This window comes from Nomascus leucogenys, chromosome X (assembly GCF_006542625.1).
Source record: "Nomascus leucogenys isolate Asia chromosome X, Asia_NLE_v1, whole genome shotgun sequence".
Lineage (NCBI taxonomy): Eukaryota > Metazoa > Chordata > Mammalia > Primates > Hylobatidae > Nomascus > Nomascus leucogenys.
In genome coordinates, this window is record NC_044406.1 from 30,079,945 (window position 1) to 30,106,051 (window position 26,107).

The 26,107-nt window shown below is 38.9% G+C and overlaps 1 protein-coding gene across 2 annotated transcripts in view; it reads right to left on the minus strand.

Annotated features, from left to right (window-relative positions):
- The window catches only part of DMD (dystrophin), a 1,770,560-nt gene that overhangs the window by 499,885 nt on the left and 1,244,568 nt on the right, over window positions 1–26,107 (minus strand). For both annotated transcript variants that reach the window (XM_030807549.1, XM_030807550.1), the window contains one exon: window positions 18,415–18,604. In XM_030807549.1, the coding sequence (XP_030663409.1) occupies window positions 18,415–18,604 (190 nt within the window). The remainder of the gene's footprint in view (window positions 1–18,414; window positions 18,605–26,107) is intronic.

A 26,107-nucleotide genomic window follows, 5' to 3' on the forward strand; every position in this document is an offset into this window, starting at 1 on the left:
CCTATCACATAGAGGAATGTCATTTTTTTTTTGTCTGGAAAGGCTGCTCCCAAAGACCAATAATCCTAAAAAATTATTCAAGGTTAGAGGAAGGGAGGAGGAGAAAGTGACACAAAATTCTTTGACATTTTTCTGTGGTCAAACTTTTCCTGACCTTTTCAATTCTTGTTTGGAGAAGAAGTTCTGAAATTATGTGGATCTTGTCCAGGTTCTAATGGAGATCAAAGAAAGTTGGCAAATAGTCCCAGCCTTCTCAATGTTTTCAGTGCCACTGCCCCATGGTATGCATTTAAAACAACTTTATTAATTTTATTAACGTATCAATCAGTCATTGGTGTGATTTCCTGTGTTACTCAGGATGTTTGGGAAAAAGAAACTCCTTTTACCAAAGTGTGTTTCAGGCAATCTCAACTTTGGTGTCTGATTGAAAGAGAAGGGACAAGTCAATGTATTTTCCCAAGGAGGTCATTATGAAAGATAAAATGTCTGTCTTACAATTTTCAGTATAATATGTTTGTTATCATGAATGAGGGTATTAAGCCTTGTTTATATCCCAAGACTTTAAACAGCTTTTCCAAAATGAGTCCATATTAACGTTTAAGAACTAAAATTTATGGAAGATTAACAATTGAAGCTTTCTTTAAACAAAATGGATTTTTAACACTCACAGTAACCAATATTTCAAGCATAGTTTCATTCATACATCTATTTCTTTCTAAGTAGTTTCTCACACAAATCAAATGAGAACTGTGCTCTCAAGGTGATAGTGAAATAAACAATACCAAAGTTTGTTTATATATGTTGACATAAAATTACGTACTATATGTATACATAAAAATAAGCCTGAAAATAGTAATAACATAATATTAGCTATGTTTATTGGGTGCTTACCGTGTGCCAGAAACTGTTTCATGCACTTCAATACATTAATGTGCATCACCCTCACAACAACCTGAAGAGGTAGCTGTCATCACTTTTGATTTATGCTCCATAATCTGAGAGCAATTAAGAAATGCGTCTATGGTCAGTAAGCCCCAGAATCACGATTTAAACTCAGGTAGTCGGGCTTTAAAGTTCACACTTTTAAACACTATCCACCCCAGCCTCTCTCTAATACAATGTCAGAAGTACTAAACATCATTTAAAGTGCAGAGAAATGCCTATAGGAATTGAGATGGAGACAAGATGTCTTCCAGCTTGGGGGCTCAGGGAAAAAGGGAAGATTCAAAAATGGCTTTCCTTGAAAAGTAGGTAATATTTGGGTAAGCTTAGATGAAGAAAAGGAATCTCAAGACAAAAAACAAGATCCTCAAAAGACACAGAAGTAAGCTGGCTTGCTGTTCATTTTAGTAGGAGTTGAAGGTGCATTGAGAGGTAAAATAAGAAATAAGATTGGAAATGAGACTCAGGGGCAATTGTGGAGAGCCAGGTGAAGGAGTCTGCAGAATATTCTGAAAGCCTTTGAAGTCATAAAAGGTGTTTGAAGAGAGGAGTCATATATTACTTTCATTCACTGACAAATATTTATTGAACACTTTTCATGTTTCACACACAGTCTTGGACAATAGATATATACAAGTGAATAAAGTAGATGAAATCTTTGCTCTCATGGAATTTGCATTGTAGTTACAATCTAAGCTATGTTTTAGGAAGCTTAATTTAAATGGAAATCTGCAAGTTGGATTGGAGCCATTGGTGGGCCGGAATGAGTGGAGGAGGGTAAAAAATAGTAAGAGTGTGAATGAGAGTGGAGGTAAGGGGGCTAGCGAGAAAGGAATGGTCATAAAGAATTAGGGAGGCAAAATCTACAGATCTTAAAAATGAACTTGAAAGTGAGGCAAGTAAGTGGGAGATTTAGAAATGACTATATGATCTGAACTCTCTGACTGAAAAGATGGTACTGGGATGAATAGCAGGATAGGAAATAAGACTTGGTATAAAAAATGGCCTATTTGGGTCATGTTGAATTTATGTCATTTGTGAGACATTTGAGTAAGAAATGTCCTACATACAGTAAGAAATGTGGGACAGACACTGGAAAGGAATAAAAATGTTGAAATCATTGGATTAAAGGAGATGGAGAAAAGACTGTTTCTAGTATAATAACTAACACATAACTGACACTTAGTAACTATTGACTAAATATCAAATGAAGATAATGAGATTAATGAAATCATAAAAGAATGCATAGAATTGATACTGTGGGCTTGGTGCGGTGGCTCACACCTGTAATCTCAGCATTTTGGGAGGCCGGGGCGGGTGGATCACCTGAGGTCAGGAGTTTGCGACCAGCCTGGCCAACCTGGTGAAACCCTGTCTCTACTAAAAATAAAAAATTAGCTGGGCATGGTGGAAGGCGCCTCTAATCCCAGCTACTTGGGAGGCTGAGGCAAGAGAATCACTTGAACCCGGGAGGTGAAGGTTGCAGTGAGCCAAGATCGCGCCATTGCACTCCAGCCTGGGGGACGAGAGCAAGACTTCGACTCAAAAAAAAAAAAAAAAAAAAAGTCAAAAAAATACCAGATGCTGGTGAGGTTGTGAAGAAAGGGGAATGCTTATACACTGTGGGTGGGAATGTAAATTAGTTCAGCCACTGTGGAAAGCAGTTTGGAGATACCTCTAAGAACTCAAAACTGAACTGCCATTCAACCCAGCAATGCCATTACTGGTTATATACCCAAGGGAATATAAAACATTCTACCATAAAGACACATGCAGTTGTATGTTCATTGCTGCACTATTCCCAATAGCAAAGACATGGAATCAACCTAAATGCCCATCAATGGTAGGTCAGATATAGAAAATGTGGTACATATACACCAGGGAATACTGTGCAGCCAGAGAAAAGAATGAGATTATGTTCTTTGCAGCAACATGGATGGAGCTGGAGGCCATTATCCTAGGTGGAATAACATAGGAACAGAAAACCAAATACCATATATTCTCACTTATAAGTGGGAGCTAAACACTGAGTACATATGAACACAAAGAAGGGAACAACAGAAACCAGGATCTACTCTAGGGTGGAGGGTGGGAGGATGGTGAAGATTGAGAAACTACCTATCAGGTACCATGCTCATTATCTGGGTGACAAAATAATCTGTTCACCAAACTCCCATGACATGCAATTTACCCATGTAACAAATCTGCACATGTGCCCCTAGAGCTTAAAATAAAAGTGGAAAAAAAAAGAAGAAAGACAGAGGAAGGAATGAGTGCTTAGAGAGACAAGGAGACAATTAGTATAATACATCACCCTGGCAAGTCAAAAGGTGAGACATTTTTCAGTAGACTGTAGTGAGCAGCAATAACAAAATATGAGTAGATTTCTAGGGCAATGAGGACTTGATAAAAATATTTGCATTTGGTAGTGATGGTGACTTCATAGAGAAGTGTTTCAGTCGAGAGGCAGATGTAGAAACTTGACTTTAAAATGTGAAGGAAAGATGGATGTTTAGGAAGTAGAAATATTTCCACTAATTTCTATTAGATGAGTGATTTGAAGCTTGCTTTTGGTGATCCTGGGTCTTTCCCTGTAATGCTGAGTCAGTGTAGAGTAATGGGTAGGACAGTAGAGTTAGTAGAAGATCGGAAAGTCAAACTTAGGTTCAAATGCTGACTTTTCTATATATTCAGGTTGAGCATCCCAAATCTGAAAATCCAAAATCCAAAATACTCTAAAAGCTGAAAATTTTTGAGCACCGACATGATTCTCAAAGTAAATGCTCATTGGAGTATTTCCAATTTTGAATTTTGGGGTTTGGGATGCTTAACCCATAATTATAAAGCAAGTAATCCAAAATCTGAAAAAAATCTGAAATCCAAAAAAAAAAAAATCAGAAAAAAATTGATATCCATAACACCTGTGGTTCCAAGTGTTTTGGATAAGGGATACTCAACCAGTACTTGTGTGTTACCTTAGAAGAAGTTACCCAGCCTCTCAGTTTTTCCTCTGTAATAAATATACGATGGTATTACATCATGCAAGCAAAGCACTTAGTACACACCTTGGCACATAGTAACTGTTTTAAAAAGGTAGCTATTATTATTATTACCTCTCTTAAGAATTGAAAAATACATGATGATTTTAATCCCAGAAATGTAAACATTTATTGTGACAAGCTTTTAGTTTATATAATTGCCCTCCTAACTGGGAGTAATAAAATTTAGTTGTTTTTTTAAAAAGTAGCAATAAATAAATTACTTAACCTCTCCAATTTTATTCTTCTCAAATGAAAACGGAAATAAGAAGAGTACCAACATCACAGGTTTTCACTAAGGATCAAATTAGAAAATGAAAGTAAAGATACTTTGCCAATTATGAAACATGAAATATTTAGTTATTATTCTCTTTATTAATTAATATAACTTTGATCCATTGACTTTTAAGAGCATACTATTAGATTTACACCTTCAGTTTGACTTTTGTTTAATAGTAATTCATAAAATTAATAAGGACCTTTCACTTGAAAGCTTTTTCAAAGTGCTTTTATATTTATTACCTTATAAGATCCTCACAAAAGCTCTGCGAGGAATAAAAGACAATGGTTATTGGAGGCTAACAAAATTGACTTTTCAGTATGCACAGTGTCTTCTTACCAATGTGGGCTTTTCTTTTGGTTCGTAGATATAAAATTACAAAATCCAATAGTTGATTTACAAAGTTATTCAATTTAGTGATTACTTTGTATCATTCTAGATAATTGTTTAATGTAATGGCAACATCCAGAAGTAGGTTTTAAAGATTTTAATACAATGAACATGTTTACATATGAATGAGACATGGTTCATGTTACCATGGTAACATGGTCCAAAATGGTACAACACTTATAATCAAATAGCTAAACTCATATTGCATTAAATTGGGGTGACTGGATGAAAAATGGATTCTAATTTTCTGTATTCAGTCTTTCTTTCTACAGGAGATAAAAGACCAGTTCTGAACATTTGTCCTCATTGACTCCGTTTTCTAAACTTTTAATTATTTTCATTATTTCGTTTCGGATTTTCTCTGAGATCTACAGGAATTCAGGGTCCCAAACTGGAAAATAATAAAGTAACTAAAAATAGCAAGAAGACAATCATGTGAGTCTTGAGTATTCCTGAGAATTATAGTCAGAGGTTCTCACTGGACAATGGATTCATAGGTAGAACACGCTACGTTCAATTCAACTGGTATCTATCGAGGGTAGAGATAGTAGTATTGTGAATGAGGATGGGGTTTTTATAGTATCAATATGAGAATAAAGGGAAAAATAAAAATTTCCATGTTTATATAAGAGAAGAAACTATCTTATTGAAAAGAGTTTTTCATGATCTTGGATACATTATGCAAAGACTTTTACTTTTTCCATGATACAATTTTTTTTTTTTTTTGGAGATGGAGTCTCACTGTGTCACCCAGGCTGGAGTGCAATGGCATGATCTCACCTCACTGCAACCTCTGCCTCCTAGGTTCAAGCGATTCTCCTGCCTCTGCCTCCCGAGCAGTTGGGATTACAGGCGTGTGCCACCACACCTGGCTAATTTTTGTATTTTTAGTAGAGACGGGGTTTTGCCATGTTGGTCAGGCTGGTCTCGAACTCCTGACCTCAGGTGATCTGCCCACCTCAGCCTCCCAAAGTGCTGGGATTATATGCATGAGCCACCGCATCCGGCCCATGATATGAATTTTTGCCAAAGCTTTGCTAATTCTTTGCCTTTTTCACAATTAGTTTATTAAGAGGGTCCCTATGTCTTTTTGAATAACATGGACAATAGTATCACTTAATACCAATTCTGTACTACAGTAAGTAACATTTTGGTGACATTTAGATGTATTTTTGAGTGGACCATGGAGAAATTCAAATAACGACATAAATTTGTGTGTAATGTAATTTATTTCTATGGCTTCCATGTTGACGTCCTTCAATTTTAAATCTTTAACACAGATCTTTTTCCAAACCTTAGATTTACATTCACAACTGCTTCAAGAGAGGTAAGGTTTTCACCTCTGATTTTTCACTTACAGATACCTCAAAATCAAACACGTTCTTGACTTCCCTCCTCACAACTGTTTGCCATCTTGAATTCTGCAACTCATGATTGAGCGAAGATACTACCTTCAGTCAATCATGCCAAGTGGTAAGCAGGCACTGATTTCTCATTTTACCTCACATTTTCTGCTCACCTGCACCTCCCACAGAATATATGACAGTGTTGATTTTATCTCCAAATAGCTCACGTATCTGTTTTGTTTGTTCAACCTCACCACTTTGATCATCAATTCTTGCTTGGCTTATTACAGAAATAACGTCCTAACTGTTGTCCCTGCACGGGTCTCATATCTTTCCAATTCATTCTCCTAACCACTACCAGAATGATCTTTCAAAAACAGAAGTCTGATTAGTCCATTTCCTTGCTTAGAACTAGGCTATGACTTAAAGTGATAAAGTCCAGAGTCTTAAAAATAGGTCGCAAGGGGCAGAGAGAGCCAGCTTACACTTACTGAGCCCTCCAAGTCCAATAGTCTGCCTCTCTGGTATGCATTTTACATATATCTTATCATTTAATCCTGACAAAATCCTGTGATGTACTCATTGTATAGAAGAGTATAATTGGGCTCAGAGGTTAGACAATAAGCTAGTAAGTGCCAAATAAGGGGTCTTCCTGCTTACAAGATCCATACTCTAGCTGCTACATCATGCTGTCTTTCCACATAATTTAGCCCCAGTTGATCTTTCTAATTCCATTTCTTGTAGCAACCATACCCCAGCCTAGTTCCTTCAGATTCTCACACTACCACACTGACTAAGCCTTTGGATATGATGTTTCCTCTATCACGAATGCTCTTTTCAACCCCACGAACCTAAATAACTCCTAACAATTCTTCTAAGGTGACTTTCTCTAAACAGAGGTTCTCATTGGACAATAGATTCATGGGTAGGACATGCTATGCTCAATTCAGTTGGTATCTATTGTGGGTAGAGATATTTTTAAAATCTCCCCCAGTGCATAAGCAAGGTTAACATCCACTGTTCTAGGTGAGTTTCCCGGCCTGTTTGGAAGGCTTAGCCTAGTCTTCTGTTTTTGCTAGACCCTGTCCAGCTCTCTACTGTAATTCTCATTATGCTATTATAATTTTGTCTTAGGATGTATGTCTTCACCTCTGGAATGTGAACCTCCCAAAGGCAGAAATAATGTTAAAATACAGAGGCTTTTGAATATATGTTACATAGTGATCCAGTATTTCCACACAGACAGACACACACACACACACAAACACAAACCACTGAACCAAAGTTTTACGAACAATATTGAAACTTACTTAAAAGTGAGGAACTCCTGGCTGACTCTCTTTTCGGACTCAGCCCACCTGCACCCAGGTGAAATAAACAGCCATGTTGCTCACACAAAGCCTGTTTAGTGGTCTCTTCACACGAACGCGCATGAAATTTGGTGCCGTGACTCGGATCGGGGGACCTCCCTTGGGAGATCAATCCCCTGTCCTCCTGCTCTTTGCTCCATGAAAAAGATCCACCTACGACCTCAGGTCCTCAGACCCACCAGCCCAAGGAACATCTCACCAATTTTAAATCAGGTAAGCGGCCTCTTCTTACTTTCTTCTCCAACCTCTCTCACTATCCCTCAACCACTTTCTCCTTTCCACTCTTCAATCTCTCCCTTCTCTTAATTTCAATTCCTTTCATTTTCTGGTAGAGACAAAGGAGACACGTTTTATCCGCGTACCCAAAACTCCGGCGCCGGTCACGGACTGGGAAGGCAGCCTTCCCTTGGTGTTTAATCATTGCAGAGATGCCTCTCTGATTATTCACCCACGTTTCAGAGGTGTCAGACCACGCAGGGACACCTGCCTTGGTCCTTCACCCTTAGCGGCAAGTCCCGCTTTTCTGGGGGAGGAGCAAGTACCCTAACCTCATAGCTCTGTGCTTCGATCCCTTATCTCTGAGCCCCATCCCTTATTTCCGTGCCCCAACCTCTTATATCTGCGCCCCGATCCCTTCTTTCCGTGCCCCATCCTCTTATATCTCTGCACCTCGATCCCTTATTTCTGCACCCTGACCTCGTATCTCTGCGCCCCGACACCTTTCCCGCTTTTCTGGAGGGTAAGAACCCCCGAACCACTTCCCTCTGTGTCTCTACTCTCCCTTTTCTTTAAACTTGCCTCCTTCACTATGGGCAACCTTCCACCCTCCATTCCTCCTTCTTCTCCCATAGCCTGTGTTCTCAAAAACTTAAAACCTCTTCAACTCACACCTGACCTAAAACCCAAATGCCTTATTTTCTTCTGCAATGCTGCTTGACCCCAATACAAACTCGACAGTAGTTCCAAATAGCCAGAAAACTGCACTTTCAATTTTTCCATCCTGCAAGATCTAAATAATTCTTGTGGTAAAATAGGCAAACGGTCTGAGGTGCCTGACGTCCAGGCATCCTTTTACACATCGGTCCCTTCCTAGTCTCTGTGCCCAATGCAACTTGTCCCAAATCTTCCTCCTTTCCCTCCCGCCTGTCCCCTCAGTCCCAACCCCAAGCGTTGCTGAGTCTTTCTAATCTTCCCTTTTCTACAGACCCATCTGACATCTCCCCTCCTCGCCAGGCCGAGCTAGGTCCCAATTCTTCCTCAGCCTCTGCTCCTCCACCCTATAATCCTTTTGTCACCTCCCCTCCTCACACGCGGTCCGGCTTACAGTTTCATTCCACGACTAGCCCTCCCCCACCTGCCCAGCAATTTCCTCTTAAAAAGGTGGCTGGAGCTAAAGGCATAGTCAAGGTTGATGCTCCTTTTTCTTTATCCGACCTCTCCCAAATCAGTTAGCGTTTAGGCTCTTTTTCATCAAATATGAAAAACCCAGCCCAGTTCATGGCTCATTTGGCAGCAACCCTGAGACGCTTTACAGCCCTAGACCCTAAAAGGTCAAAAGGCCGTCTTATTCTCAGTATACATTTTATTACCCAATCCGCTCCCAACTTTAGATAAAACTCCAAAAATTAAATTCCGGCCCTCAAACCCCACAACAGGACTTAATTAACCTCGCCTTCAAGGTATACAGTAATAGAAAAAAGTTGCAATTCCTTGCCTCCACTGTGAGACAAACTCCAGCCATATCTCCAGCATACAAGAACTTCCAAACGCCTGAACTGCAGCGGCCAGGCGTTCCTCCAGGCCCGCCTCCCCCCGGAGCTTGCTACAAGTGCCAGAAATCTGGCCACCAGGCCAAGGAATGCCCGCAGCCCGGGATTCCTCCTAAGCCACATCCCATCTGTGTGGGACCCCACTGAAAAATCGGACTGTTCAACTCACCTGGCAGCCACTCCCAGAGCCCCTGGGACTCTGGCCCAAGGCTCTCTGACTGACTCCTTCCCAGATCTTCTCGGCTTAACGGCTGAAGACTGACAACGCCCAGTCGCCTCGGAAGCCTACAGGATAATCACAGATGCTCTGGGTAACTCTCACAGTGGAGGGTACGTCCGTCCCCTTCTTAATCAATACGGAGGCTACCCGCTCCACGTTACCTTCTTTTCAAGGGCCTGTCTCCCTTGCCTCCATAACTGTTGTGGGTATTGACGGCCAGGCTTCTAAACCTCTTAAAACTCCCCAACTCTGGTGTCAATTTAGATGATACTCTTTTAAGCACTCCTTTTTAGTTAGTTATCCCCACCTGCCCAGTTCCCTTATTAGGCCGAGACACTTTAACTAAATTATCTGCTTCCCTGATTATTACTGGGCTACAGCCACACCTCATTGCCACCTTTTCCCCCAGTTCAAAGCCTCCTTCACATCCTCCTCTTGTATCCCCCCCACCTTAACCCACAAGTATAGGATACCTCTACTCCCTCCTTGGCGACCGATCATGCACCCCTTACCATCTCATTAAAACCTAATCGCCCTTACTCCACTCAACGCCAATATCCCATCCCGCAGCACGCTTTAAAAAGATTAAAACCTGTTATCACTCGCCTGCTACAGCATGGCCTTTTAAAGCCTATAAACTCTCCTTACAATTCCCCCATTTTACCTGTCCTAGAACCAGACAAGCCTTACAAGTTAGTTCAGGATCTGCACCTTATCAACCAAATTGTTTTGCCTATCCACCCCGTGGTGCCAAACCCATATACTCTCCTATCCTCAATACCTGCCTCTACAACCCATTATTCTGTTCTGGATCTCAAACATGCTTTCTTTACTATTCCTTTGCACCCTTCATCCCAGCCTCTCTTAGCTTTCACTTGGACTGACCCTGACACCCATCAAGCTCAGCAAATTACCTAGGCTGTACTGCCGCAAGGCTTCACAGACAGCCCCCATTACTTCAGTCAAGCCCAAATTTCTTCCTCATCTGTTACCTATCTCGGCATAATTCTCATAAAAACACATGTGCTCTCCCTGCCAATCGTGTCCGACTGATCTCTCAAACCCCAGCACCTTCTACAAAACAACTCCTTTTCTTCCTAGGCATGGTTAGCGCGGTCAGAATTCTTACACAAGACCCAGGACCACACCCTGTAGCCTTTCTGTCCAAACAACTTGACCTTACTGTTTTAGCCTAGCTCTCATGTCTGCGTGCAGTGGCTGCCGCTGCTTTAATACTTTTAGAGGCCCTCAAAATCACAAACTATGCTCAACTCACTCTCTACAGTTCTCATAACTTCCAAAATCTATTTTCTTCCTCATACCTGACGCATATACTTTCTGCTTCCCAGCTCCTTCAGCTGTACTCACTCTTTGTTGACTCTCCCACAATTACCATTGTTCCTGGCCCGGACTTCAATCTGGCCTCCCACATTATTCTGGATACCACACCTGACCCTCATGACTGCCTCTCTCTGATACACCTGACGTTCACCCCATTTCCCCACATTTCCTTCTTCCCTGTTTCTCACCCTGATCACACTTGGTTTATTGATGGCAGTTCCGCCAGGACTAATCGCCACTCACCAGCAAAGGCAGGCTATGCTATAGTATCTTCCACATCTATCATTGAGGCTACCGCTCTGCCCCCCTCCACTACCTCTCAGCAAGCCGAACTAGCTGCCTTAACTCAAGCCCTCACTCTTGCAAAAGGACTACGCGTCAATATCTATACTGATTCTAAATATGCCTTTCATATTCTGCACCACCATGCGGTCATATGGGCTGAAAGAGGTTTCCTCACTACGCAAGGTCCTCCATCATTAATGCCTCTTTAATAAAAACTCTACTCAAGGCCGCTTTACTTCCAAAGGAAGCTGGGGTCATTCACTGCAAGGGGCATCAAAAGGCGTCAGATCCCATTGCTCTAGGCAACGCTTATGCTGATAAGGTGGCTAGACAAGCAGCTAGCTCTCCAACTTCTGTCCCTCACGGCCAGTTTTTCTCCTTCACATCGGTCACTCCCACCTACTCCCCTGCTGAAACTTCCACCTATCAATCTCTTCCCACACAAGGCAAATGGTTCTTAGACCAAGGAAAATATCTCCTTCCAGCCTCACAGGCCCATTCTATTCTGTCATCATTTCATAACCTCTTCCATGTAGGTTACAAGCCGCTAGCCCGTCTCTTAGAACCTCTCATTTCCTTTCCATCATGGAAATCTACCCTCAAGGAGATCACTTCTCAGTGTTCCATCTGCTATTCTACTACCCCTCAGGGATTGTTCAGGCCTCCTCCCTTTCCTACTCATCGAGCTCTGGGATTTGCCCCTGCCCAGGACTGGCAAATTGACTTTACTCACATGCCTCGAGTCAGAAAACTAAAATATCTCTTAGTCTGGGTAGACACTTTCACTGGATGGGTAGAGGCCTTTCCTACAGGGTCTGAGAAGGCCACCACAGTCATTTCTTCCCTTCTGTCAGACATAATTCCTCAGTTTAGCCTTCCCACCTCTATACAGTCTGATAACGGACCAACCTTTATTAGTCAAATCAGCCAAGCAGTTTTTCAGGCTCTTAGTATTCAGTGACAGACTAATGGTCTATTAAAAACAGACCTCACCAAGCTCAGCCACCAACTTAAAAAGGACTGGACAATACTTTTACCACTTTCACTTCTCAGAATTCAGGCCTGTCCTTGGAATGCTACAAGGTACAGCCCATTTAAGCTCCTGTATGGACGCTCCTTTTTATTAGGCCCCAGTCTCATTCCAGACACCAGACCGACTTAGACTGTGCCCCAAAAAACTTGCCATCCCTCCTATCTTCTGTCTAGTCATACTCCTATTCACCAGTCTCAACTACTCATACATGCCCTGCTCTTGTTTACGCTGCCGGTTTACAGTTTCTCCAAGCCATCACAGCTGATATCTCCTGGTGCTATCCCCAAACCGCCACTCTAAACTCTTGAAGTAAATAAATAATCTTTGCTGGCAGGACTATGCTGAATCTCCTTAGGCACTCTCTAATCAGACGTCCTGGGTCCTCCCAATTCTTAGACCTTTTATACCTGTTTTTCTCCTTCTCTTATTCCATTTAGTTTTTCAATTCATACAAAACCGTATCCAGGCCATCAGCAATCATTCTACACGACAAATGTTTCTTCTAACAACCCCACAATATCACCCCTTACCACAAAATCTTCCTTCAGCTTAATCTCTCCCACTCTAGGTTCCCACGCCGCCCCTAATCCCGCTCGAAGCAGCCCTGAGAAACATCACCCATTCTCTCTCTCCATACCACCTCCCAAAAATTTTCGCTGCCCCAACACTTCAACACTATTTTGTTTTATTTTTCCTATTAATATAAGAAGGCAGGAATGTCAGGCCTCTGAGCCCAAGCCAAGCCATCACAACCCCTGTGACTTGCACGTATATGCCCAGATGGCCTGAAGTAACTGAAGAATCACAAAAGAAGTGAATATGCCCTGCCCCACCTTAACTGATGACATTCCACCACAAAAGAAGTGTAAATGGCCGGTCCTTGCCTTAAGTGATGACATTACCTTGTGAAAGTCCTTTTCCTCGCTCATCCTGGCTCAAAAAGCGCCCCCACTGAGCACCTTGCGACCCCCACTCCTGCCCGCCAGAGAACAAACCCCTTTGACTGTAATTTTCCTTTACCTACCTAAATCCTATAAAACGGCCCCACCCTTTTCTCCCTTCACTGACTCTCTTTTCGGACTCAGCCCACCTGCACCCAGGTGAAATAAACAGCCATGTTGCTCAAAAAAAAAAAAAAAAAAAAAGTGAGGAACTCCTTATTTCTATTCTATTTTATTAATTTCATTCATTTCTATCTTAAAAATATGGATTGATACTCATTAAAGTGATTATACAACCCAGTACTTTTACTAAACTGTTTTTGAAAAGCACCTTTCTTGGGGCCCTTATGATGGAATTAGTTCCCTTATAACAAGAGGAAGTGTCATCAGAGCTCTCTCTCTCTTTGCTACCTTAGGACACAGAGAGAAGGAAGCCATCTGCAAACCAGGAAGAGGGGCCCTCACCAGGCCCTGATCTTGGAATCCCAGCCTCCAGAACTATGAGAAATAGGATTCTGTTGTATAAGCCTTCTTTCCCTTACCCACCCCCCAAAAAAGAAAGAAAATCATCTCTCTGAACATGTTTGTGTCACCAGACCTAACACCATGACACATGGCAGGTGTTTAGCAAAGATATGCTGAATTAATAAAAGTTCTCAGAAAAATTATATATACACATATATATACAAACACACATACATACATATATATACACACACACATATATATGTATATAATTTTTAAATATCCAGAGCAGAAGGTATTCATCGCCAGGCAAAATAAAAATATCAAAATTCACTTTCACACTCTCTAGACAACGATCAAAACAGAAAGATTAAAAAATACATATAAAACTCAATTCAAACTAAAGCAACAGGAAGGAATACACTAAAGGTTTCTTCTCCTTAGAATTAGGGATCCTTAAATTGCCTCTGCATTCTCAGATAGTCCAAGAAATATGATAATCCGATTTATTCAAGGTACTAATTGTGTTACTAAGATTGCATTCTTTCTTCTTTCTTCAGAATTAATCCGTGGGCCAAAATTTTGGTGAGAAACTTCTCCAGTTTTATTTTATTTTATTTTTTTGAGACAGAGTCTGCTCTTTCACCAGGCTGGAGTGCAGTGGCGCCATCTCGGCTCACTGCAACCTCCACCTCCTGGGTTCAAGCAATTCTCCTGCCTCAGCCTCCTGAGTACCTGGGACTACAGGTGTACTCCACCACGCCCAGCTAATTTTTGTATTTTTAGTAGAGATGGGGGTTTCACCATGAGGCCAGGATGGTCTCGATCTCTTGACCTCATGATCTGCCTGCCTCTGCCTCCCAAAGTGCTGGGATTACAGGCGTGAGCCACCACGCTCAATTTTAATAACGTATTAGAAATCAAAGATATCTTAATTCATAGGTGTACTCAGATGTACAATTCAAAGTTTATGAAACTTGTCTCTCTGGAAATGTTTTATTCATCAGAACACAATGTTTATAATGGGGGGATTGAGAGGAGACATAGGTAAAACCTGAGATTAGGGAAGGGAGTGATTTGAAAGATATGGCCTGAGACATGACCCAGATCACAGATGAAGGAATATCATCTATTTATTGCTCCTTAGTTTGTCCTGCTGAGAAAAATATGTTAATTACACCACCTTTATGAACATCATAAAGGTCACCACATACCCACACCCCTACATCGCCTTTACAAGCTAATATTACAATGATCTCTCAGGGGTACTTAGAGAACCACTTAATATTTGTGAAACTCTTGTGAAATATTCAGAAAGACACAGAGTCTTTCCATTTTCAGTTAGTCACCCAGGGTTTTATGGTAGTACTTTGAACCATGAACAGCTTTGTCAACTCTCTTAGGCCCAAAGCAGAAAATGTTTTGGATAGAGAAATAATCCAATTCAGTTACGAATACAGTTTTTTTATTTAAAGGATAAATCTGCAATTTAAAAATCCTGAAACTTTCACCCCTAAAGGCTTTATATGGCGTTCTATAAAAATACATTTGCTTAAAAACTCCAGTTAGCATTTCAGAAATAACAATATTTATAAGAAACATCCCCTTATCCTGAAGTACAAGGACGATGGTAATGTTCTTGATTTTAGTAAGGAAAGTGAGTTACACCTTTTTATAATACGGGAGGAAATTCTAATGTCTTTCGGAGAAGAATTAATCATGTTAATTCCATTCAGAATGTATATGCTTTATATTACGTGTATGTTTAAAGAATCTTTGAATTATGATTATTGCTGAGAGAATAAATATCTTATGAAGTGGCTGATAGACGAAAGTGATAGGTAGTCTAGCAAGAGCTGGAGTCTCCATATATAGAAAAACGGATTGACAGTCTTAGAGAAAAACACATTTTGTGAAGGTTTTCACCCTCTCTCTTCATTCACTAGCATTTGTATGAAGTAAATCATCACTACTTTTGGGGTAGACAGATATATCAAAATCTGTTGGCAGAGCTGTTGCTTTGGCTAGGCATTTCAAAGTTCCTTTTTTTAATGTATGAGAACTATGATTGCTATACAGCATGAATCTATGAATACAATGCTACCAGCTTCTTCAAATGAAGTGAAAAAGCATGCCATTTCACTTTGCTCCTACATACATATTATAGAAAATTCCTTTTGTTCAAAATAAAAATTCATAGAGGAAAAAAAGCAAACACTTCCATTTAGCTGAAATACTGAAATTGCATGTAATCTCTTAAGGTATGCTGTTTTATTTATTTTCAAGCTTGGCATTTCCATTTGCTGCTCTTCAACACCAGTTTCTTGACTCAATTCAATCAGCTGAAATGTGCCATTAACAATAATCAATAGTTTCAGTAGTTTACCGTTTTACCATGACATCTCCAAGTCTTTCATCAAAAGATCATTATCCAACCATCTAACTAAAAATCAGAGTTTGCTATAAATGTCATTTCAATCCATAAAATGTAGTTTAAACCTCGGGCAAGTGGGATTTATAGAAAATACAATATTAGCTGCCAGGGAAGAGGGAAACTGTCTCTGTTTTAAAATAATTTTGGAATCTTAGTTAATCTTATTATAGTTAAGAAGCAAATGTTGAGGTTTTCAGAGGCTCTATGGGAGTTTTATCTGGATTTTGAGAATAAATAGAGTTTATCACTCTGGGGCTGAGACAGTAAAAAGCCCCTGCCTTATTCCCAAGCTCTCTCTTTTTCTACCTCGGGTACACTGAAAGCTATGTGTAATATGTGCCCTAGCTCAAAGATGGAAAAGAGTAGCCTGATCGACACTGGACTTTACGTGAGCAACAAATAAACTTTGGTTTGGTTAAGCCACTGGACAAAAATGAATAAATACATTTTCTTGAGTAACATGGGATAAGCTAAGACAGTTGCTCAGCATAATTTCCAACTGCTTTTGAAAGAGAGATCAGAAATCTAAACATAAAATATTTATTTTCCATGCTTCCATAGTAAATATAGTTAGGACACATGGTGAATCTTCCCTTTAATGATTCAGAAGCTTGCAGTTTCTCGAGATTAGAAATAGAGATAAATTTTCATTATATAATACAGCAGATATAAATACAAATTGTATAGTAGAAAATAGATGTATTTTTGCCCTCAACTAGAATTATTCACTATTTAAAGATCTGTTTTATTAAATCCCTGACATAAAATGATTTTTTAGTCATTGGGTTATTCTTTATTTTTCAAAGTAATCTGCTAAAAATAGACTAAAATAGACTTAATCAAAGCTTATTATTTACCTACCATAGCTGATGAGTAAAATGGAAACCCATGTATTTTTATTTATTTATTTATTTATTTTGAGATGGAGTCTCACTCTGTCACCCAGGCTGGAGTGCAGTGGCGCCATCTCGGCTCACTGCAACCTCTGCCTCCTGGGTTCAAGCGATTCTCCCACCTCAGCCTCCCAAGTAGCTAGGATTACACGCGCAGGTCACCATACCCAGCTAATTTTTGTATTTTTAGTAGAGACGGGGTTTCACCATGTTGGCCAGGCTGGTCTCGAACTCCTGACTTCAGGTGATCCACCCACCTCGGCCTCCCAAAGTGCTGGGATTACAGGCGTGAGCCACCGCAACTGGCCGGGAAACCCACATATCTATTAAAATTCTGGAGTGGCTTTATCAGCATTTACAATATTTTATAATAAAATTTTATTTATGAAATAGCCTAAGCCAAATATATTACAGCAGTGCATTGTCTAACCACACATCGAAGAGTGAGCAAAAAACTCTACATTTGCATTGCCCTTATATTCTATCACAAGCCATGGGAGATATCTATAAAGTCTGATATTGTTCCAAACAAATTACCTCCAAATGATCAAACTAACTCAACATGCATTTTGGAGGAGAAAGTGGGGTCAAAGCAGGATGATGAAGGAAGAATGATAAATTCAGGAGCCATAAATTGCCACTGTTACCTACTATATGCACCAGAGCAGCAAAGTAGATCAACTATCATATCAAGAAAGAAAAACAGGAGAAGGAGAACGATAGGAGGAAGAGAGGAGAAGAACTTCTGCTTATTGTGATTTGATTCTGGAATTATTTTTTCAAACTAGAGTATACTATTGTGTTTTTCATAATAGTTTAAAAATATCAAAAAATCAAGTTACTCTAAAAAATCAATCATTTTCTTATAATGACTTATATCCAAATTGTATTTGAGAGACTAGTAAAGTTATTATATCAAGTCAGAAAAACCAACTGTACATAACAAAACTCCATAATAGTTCAGGAAAATTACATCGGGTATTGAGAACAAACTTTAAGAGCCTCCTTGTACTACAGAATATGATTCTCACCAAGACTTCATTTAAACAAAACTACCCCACATTCTGTTTTCACTGTTTATGTATATGGAACTTTATGGAAATAATTTTTGTTTCTAGGAAAAACAATTGTCTGAAAATTGTTTGATCATTAACTATGACAAATTTAGCCATCTCATTCTTATTTTCACAGATCATGTTAGGAAGAAAGCTACAAAATGCCAGATTAACATTTCAAAACATATTTGAAAGTAATGAAGGGAAACTGATTCAGTTAGCAACGCTAAATAAAACAGACAATTCATACAGATGCTTTCCCTGTAAAATATTAAATAAACACTCAAAAATGTCAACTTTTAAAATTTAATAAACCAATCCCTAAGTTATTTCTCTGAGCAAAGTTTCTCCTTGACCGAAGCTCTGGTTTTATATGCAAATGTTTTCCTGGTCAGAGCATGTACTTTTTCTAAGACGAGGGCGTTAAGTGGAACTATAAATGAGGTTTCCTTCTCCCTCTGCCTCTCTCCTCCTTGTTCAAATGCCGAAATATATCAGGCTGTATAAAAGCAACTATTTTGTTTTGTCCCTGGCTTGTCAGTTACAAGTACAAATGCTGAGAATTGTTCAATTGGATCCACAAGAGTGCTAAAGCGGAAATGCCCGACTTACTTGCCATTGTTTCATCAGCTCTTTTACTCCCTTGGAGTCTTCAAGGAGTCTTTCCTTACGGGTAGCATCCTGTAGGACATTGGCAGTTGTTTCAGCTTCTGTAAGCCAGGCAAGAAACTTTTCCAGGTCCAGGGGGAACTGTTGCAGTAATCTATGAGTTTCTTCCAAAGCAGCCTCTCGCTCACTGACCCTGCAAAGGACCAAATGTTCAGATGGAATTATTAAATATCAGAATGGTGCACCTAGTGAACTCCATAAAAAGAGAAAGATGGAGGAACTAAATTGTAATATACCAACAATGGGGTGAGTTGTTGCTACAGCTCTTCCTTTAAGCAACAACTATAATATTGTGCAGTCTATTTACTTTCATTTTTATTTAACTTAAAGGTGTTTATATGGGGAAAGGCATGCAAGAATGACGATTACGGATTTCTATAAACTCCTCTCCACAGAGGAGGCTTCATATATATATATGTGAAATACATATATGTATATTTGAACATTTGAAAGTTCAAAGTATCTTTTTTTCAATTTTGTGGTTTTTGTTGGTCAATTTTGAAAGCTTATTTTTAATACACTGCCAAATTTGAGACTAACCTTTATAGTTAAAACCCTAAAATCCCTGTACCATGCTTGTCTTTGATACCGCTCTGAGGCAGAAAACAAGGATTTGATATGCAAGGAGAAAAGTCAAGAAAACACAAACCTAGAGTCAAAAGGAAAAGACTAGAGGAAAAGACAAAAAGAAGGGCATTGGAGGGCAAAGGCAGAAAGACTTAACAAGTGAAGAAATAACATTTCATAGAAACTATCATTTTGTGCAAACTATCATTTTGCATGACATTAGTTATAACTGCTGTGTTAGTTTCATATTTAGTTACTTGATCATACAACTGAGAACATTTTCCAAAATAAAAATGTTATGTGTAATGAAAAAGAGTAGAGTCTTAAAAACTAGGCAGATCTGAGTTCAATTCCCAGTGTTCCTTACCAGTTATGTGATATGGCAAGTTACCTCTCTGATTCTCAGTTTCTCATCTGCAATATCTATTGCTGTGATGAGAATTAAAATAAAAAATTTCTGTGAAGTTGAGTGCCCCACATGTTATACAGTTATACATTACAGTTACTCAAAAACGTTAGTTCCTTCTACCCATATCCCATTTCCCCATTCCTGTAATATTTTAAAAGGATGAAACAAACTCTTTCATGACAAAAACTCTAAAAATGTATTCATATTTGTGATCATATATATATATATATATATAATGCATGTATTGTGGATACACACACATACGCCCTCAGCAAATATCTATATAATAATAGCTTAGAAAGGAAAATTGCCTTAGGCAGTAACAGTCCTATCGAAAAAGATTCAGGTAAACTTTGTCTGCAATGAAGAAATTAGTACTCTATTTAAATGTCTTATTTGCCTTCTATTACTACACAAACACTTTCTGGGATTAAACATAAGCCAAAAATGGATTTTAAAAAATTGAACACTTGAATATGATACACATTGCTTGTTAAGATGTGATTGTCAATAATTATGCAAAACTGCAATTTATTTCAGCAGCAACTTTATCATGGGATGTGCAAACCAGGCAATAAACAACTCCTGCCGAGCCAGCGGCAGCAAAGCCCCCGGAAGAGCTGTTTATTCATCATGGGTGAGGTTTTTGCTGAGCACACAGTCTTCCACAGTGGAGTTTCAGTGCTCATACTGGATAAAAATCTTCTGTCTGCATTAACTGGTGGAGGGTAGAATAGGTTTATGAGGATGCAGCTACTGGAAAAAAGTAAGCATTGCACTAAGCTATTTATCAACTCCTAAATAAACTTTAATACTGCACAGCTGAAAGGTAGTGTAGGGTTCTGGTTGGGCAAATAAATCAAACCTCATGTAGTTCAAGGGCTAACGTGGACTGCCGGCTCCCTGCTTATCTAGTTTTCAGGCAAACTATCAACGCAAGGAGAAATATCAAAAGAGTCATTTATCTTTTTATGTATTATAGTTGAAAAATTCAGAACCATTGCAACAACTCCAGGAATCTCAGTGCTACAATTGGGCATGCACCTTACAGTTTGAACCATGTGTAACTGCTGACAATTGACTGGGTCTGACCTATAAAAGTGGCAGTTTCATGCAGTTTGCATTAAGACTTACTCCATCTCCAGTGCAAAATTTGGAACAGAAATAAGCTGTCACATCCCAGAATATAAATGCAGGGTTAGACATTTGACATATTTTCTAATGTAGTCCAATTTCAAACAAAATTTAAAAATATGAAATTCTCCCATGGCAGAGTGAAACTTAGAGAATGTAATATTGTGCATTTTATCAGCATCAGCTTCATGATGAGCTGCACATGATGCATCTTAGCTCCTCTGTCCTTAAACTAGAAATGCCGCTTATCCTCTGCTTCCAGAGAAAGTAACTAGTAAATAACTTTCCAAGAGTTATTTGCAAAATGCAATGCACATAAATCAGATGAAAGAGTTCTACCGAGACAATGCGATTTTCAGCCAAATCCTACCAGCAAGTTTGCTGCTTTGTAAATTAGGCCCTTAGGGAAGAAGAACAGTAACTCTTTCAGGACAGTAAGGAACCATTTTCCTAAATGATACCCTTGTGGTCTGAAATATTGACAACATCAGGCTGAATATTTTCTAATTTGGAAAATACGTTAAAAATTCGATGGCAATAACAGCAGAAAATCTCCTCAAATGAGCTCCTTTACATGCCCCTTGAATAATGGGTAAGACTGTTGTTTCCTGCTTGTGTGGGGGTTTTACGGCTTCAACACTTCTCTCGGAATCTATGTGTGTGTGTACATTGAATTCCTAAATTTTAATTGTGCCAGGTCTAGTCTAGAATGAGTCAAGAATACTTAATTTCCGTATCTGTGCATTCAACATGCTCTAAATGTATCATATAGTTTTAAATTTTCCTGAACTATATGGGTTTAAGTGGCTTATATGATAAATAAAATGTAAAAATAAGAATCATAAAGAAAAAAAAGATATGTTTAGAAAAAAAACCAAAGTTCTTGAATTAGATTTTTTCAAAATTCCTTTGTCCAAGTTATCAAACTACAGGCCCTGGAGAAAATTTGGCTGAATTTTACAAGTAACAATGACCAGATATTAGAAACCGTAATAATGCTTTGCAAACAGAATCTACTGTATTGGTTAAGTACTTTTTTACATAACGAAGTTTCATAATCAGCTATTCCAGCTTTATGGTGCCCAGAAAATAGCTGAGAATTTGATGGAGTAAGGAATAATGTGATTTCAAAAGGTTTCCATTCTATTCATAAGAGCACTGTGTACCGTTCTCAGTACGTAAATAAGGGCAGCGTGAAACAGTGTTCTCATAGTCCACGGACCAGCAGCACCAGCAACGTCTGAGAAGTTATTAGAAATGCAAATTCCCAGGCCTCAGCCTAGCTCTACTGAATCAGAGACTCTGTGGGTAAAATCCGGCAAGCTGTGTTTTAGCAAGCCTTCCAATATATGCTAAAGCTTGAGAATCACAGTTGCCAGGGACCAGATTTGAGAACGACTGGCATAGTAGATGCTAAGCTGGGCTGCCCAGACCCCTTTTCAGGACTGAAATACTTCTGACTCCAGCTGCCGGTAGTGCTACTGGCTGAGAGTCCTCAGCTGTTATCCCTATTTGAGAGTTGGCCTCAGCTAAAGAGAGGTGCCTAGCCCAAAGTTACCCACTGTGTCCCCGAGACGGGCTGCACGTATTGGTTGATGGGAGAGTTGTGGAGTATAAAATCCTGGGTCCCTTGCTGCAACTCAGGACAATTCTGAAGGGCTATTCTACCTTCAGACTTCAGAGATCCTCCTGGGGAAGGCTAGGAAGGAGAGGCGGAGGGTTGATTGTGTTATAGTTGTGACTGTATGGTAGCCCAGCTTCTCCTTCTGCCCAATCCTGCTCCCTTTCCTTGCCTCCCCTCACAGGTGTTAATCCTGAGAGCACTCTCCAATAAAATTCCTTCATGCTAATCACTTTCTCAGAATCTGCTTTCTGGGAGAACCTGACCTCCTGAATTGTCACGCTGAACAAGGATTTTAAAAATATACTTGCCTAAGAAATATATGTGGTCTCCAAAGGGAACAAGATGGAGGATTCTCACATGCAGCAATTATGCCTGAATTGCTACTGAACTTTTGGTTGCCCTTTAAGGAGACCTATAGATAACACAGGTTTGCATTATCATCAGTTACAAGCAAGAATCTACTGAAGGGGCAGAGTGTTGGAGCTATAAAGCTTAGTGCAACCGTATACCTGCCAAAGAAAGTGTTTATCCAGAGACAAATGCACAGGAAGGTAAAGAATCACAGAAGGCATGTTTTCAGCACATCCATTTTCTTTTTAAGACCTGATTATCAATGAGGCAATCAGATAAGTATGTTCTGACCTGTCATTAGAACCCTACTCCCGCCACACACACACACACACACACACACACCATGTTATTTCTGAATAAATCTCTAAGACTCCATTGAGTTGAATATCATCAATTTCTTATGGCCAACATAATACATAAAAAGGGTAAAAGGAAGGGAAACTTGTTGCTTTCCAGGGTAAGCCTAAAGAGCTTAATTATTGTATAGACACTATTCTACTATTAGATATATGGATGAAAAATACTTTATCGGTGCATTATATTGTGGGATTGTAAGTGTGTAGGTATAATTACAGAAACATATTGAGTATTTTTAGAAAAAGGCTCAATCTGACATGAAAGGTTATTTTGCCCAGGTTATTTTTAAAATGTGATAAATTAGGAACGTTCAAAGAACTCAGTCTTCTGCTAAATAACACTTTCACTCTGCCCTGGCATTGTTATAGAGTAACCACATAAAATACTCTGAATCTTTCCTTCCTAGTTGATTTGCAATTTAACCACTATCATTTCCTATGATATTTTAGGAGAAAGATTAAAGGACTATTATTTTGTTCCTTTTTTTGGTGGGATATAGGTCAGAGAGACCTTAGTAGCACCTGGATATAAGATCAAAATGATTCTTGCCATATCAACCACTACTCACAGAACCAGAGTTAATCTGAAATTCACATTTCCTGTAACCGTAACAGTTCCTACTAGTTTGCTAGTAAATTACATTTTGATTTTAAAACATAACTTTATATTGTATTTGTGAGGGGAAGCTAGAATTTTGTCACCTATGGATATACAGCACTTTGTAGAAAGGATTCCTTTTAATCTCTAGCAATTCTATTAGTAATGTGCACTAATGAGAAGCATGAATCTAAGCAAAAGCTGTCAACATTGCCCGGACTAGTAGTCCATTCCTAGCAAAACCAACTCTGTGGTTTCATCTGTTTTTGGGCAACATCTACCTAGAAATATGACTGGAGAAGGGTGGTGGCAATGAGAGAATGTTTCTCTTTTCTCCTCTGTTATGAAACTGTAAAGTGAGGAATATATGACATCATTTTAATTTAACTTCTGATGCTTGCTTTTCATCCACAGCATGAGGAATGGCAGATCTAATGCACAGCATGGAAGATAATTTTTAAAGCTAACATCCACATAACTCTTTATATGTTTTCAAACATATTCAGAGTTATTCTATCATCACTTCATAAGATATTTTCCATTTTTCTACCTACCTTCTTTTTCTTTGTATACTCAGCTGGATATTTCATTCTCTGCCAATGACTTTAAACTCGATACAGATTATCTTTAATTTTGAACCTCATTCTTATTTCCACATGCCTACCAACATCTAATTCAATAATTCATCCATGCATCCATTCCATACCTATTGTGTACCAGGATCTGTGCCTGATGATGGTGACAGAAAATCCAATAATACATGGACTTTGGTATTTAACATATTCAAGTTTAATAGAGGGTACAGATAGGTAAACATTTAACTAGAGTTACAATGTAATTAAGGCTATAAACCATCTGGAGTCCTTACCAACCAGTAGCTCAAATGTAACATGTATCAATCTGTATTCATAAACTTCTATCTCAATTTGCCAAACAAGTGATAAATGTATCTTAAACATGTTTTATTCTTTCTATCAAAAGTGGTGGAGATCATCCAGCAAGGCTTTATCTCAAAATAGAGTGATGGATGCTCAATAAAAGTTTGCCTAACTAATTTTCATAAAAATAAAAAACCTTTTAGATATACAGTACAGGCTTCTGCTGGTTTCATTTTAGGGCTGGAGAGATTGATTCTGAGAGAATTGTAATGGTGTTCCCAAGGTTATATACAAGTTAAGTGGCAGAGCTGGGGGGGTATAGCCCAAGTCTTGCATTCTAGAAAAGAAGTTTTAGTAACTCTGAAGACAGATATTGGAATACACTCCTCTCTGATATATTCATTGTACTAAAAGAAAGAAAGGCACAGGAAGATTATGTCACTGAATCTTGGTCTTCATTTTAGAGCACAAATTTGATTTTCTGTTACTGCCATATGCAGGGTCGTTGAAACATACGAATACCTACACGTAAGGGAACACATACATACAAAGATATTCTCCTACCCAAACTATTGCAGAAAAGATCTAGCTGGTCTTTGCTTTAAAATAAAAATCCATTTTTAATGCAAATTTGCTGGTTTGCCGTTCACCAACATATGAATTAACGAGGTTTTCATCCCCTCTCTCTTGAGGTCTGGTACTAAATTACTCAAACTCTCCAGAGTTAATTGGAAACCATGACCTAAATGTTCCCAAAGTATTGCTGATTAGTTCTCAGAAAACTCATTCCCATCTTTCGTCACCCCAGACACCACAGGATGACATGTGCAGTAGCAACACACTGGCATGAGAAATAGATTAATCCTCCAAAGATAAACCACAGCTTTGAAGCTATCTGTGTAAACTTCCTTCAGTGATACAGACATTTTATTTTATTTTTTTAAAATATACATATCACCTAGACTTTAGATAGTAAGAGAATATAGGCATTATCAATCATGTAAGGAATTTTGAAAGACACATTTCATCTCTTATTTTTTTAACCTTATGAATGTTTTTAAAATAGAGATTTGCAAATTTATCATTAGGGAAACAACCGTAATTATACACTTTCCCTAAAACCATTAGTACTTTCCTGAAAAGACCTGCATTAGGAGACAGCAGTAGAAAATGTGTTTCCTACTTTACTTTGCTTACTCATTTCATTTGATTTGTATTTCAACTCATAAATCACTGAAAAAAATTAGTTGATAAAGAAATGTACACAGTGTTATGAGCAGATGAAATATACATCTCTATACACACATATATTTTTTTCTTTCTTGAAATGTTAAAGAGATTAATACTTTTTAAGATCTGTATTTTATATTTTTCTGCTGATACAATACCAAAAGGTACTATTTGGAGAGGCTGAAATATAATGTTGGGAGTAATAAATTACATTTGGTTTGGTTAATATACAGAGACTCAAAATATCCTTTTGGTGTATATGTGCCACATTTTCTAAAGGACGGCTGCACATATACACCATGGAATACTATGCAGCCATAAAGAATGATGAGTTCATGTCCTTTGTAGGGACATGGATGAAACTGGAAACCACCATTCTCAGTAAACTATCTCAAGGACAAAAAACCAAACACCACATGTTCTCACTCATAGGTGGGAATTGAACAATGAGAACTTATGGACACAGGAAGGGGAACATCACACTCCAGG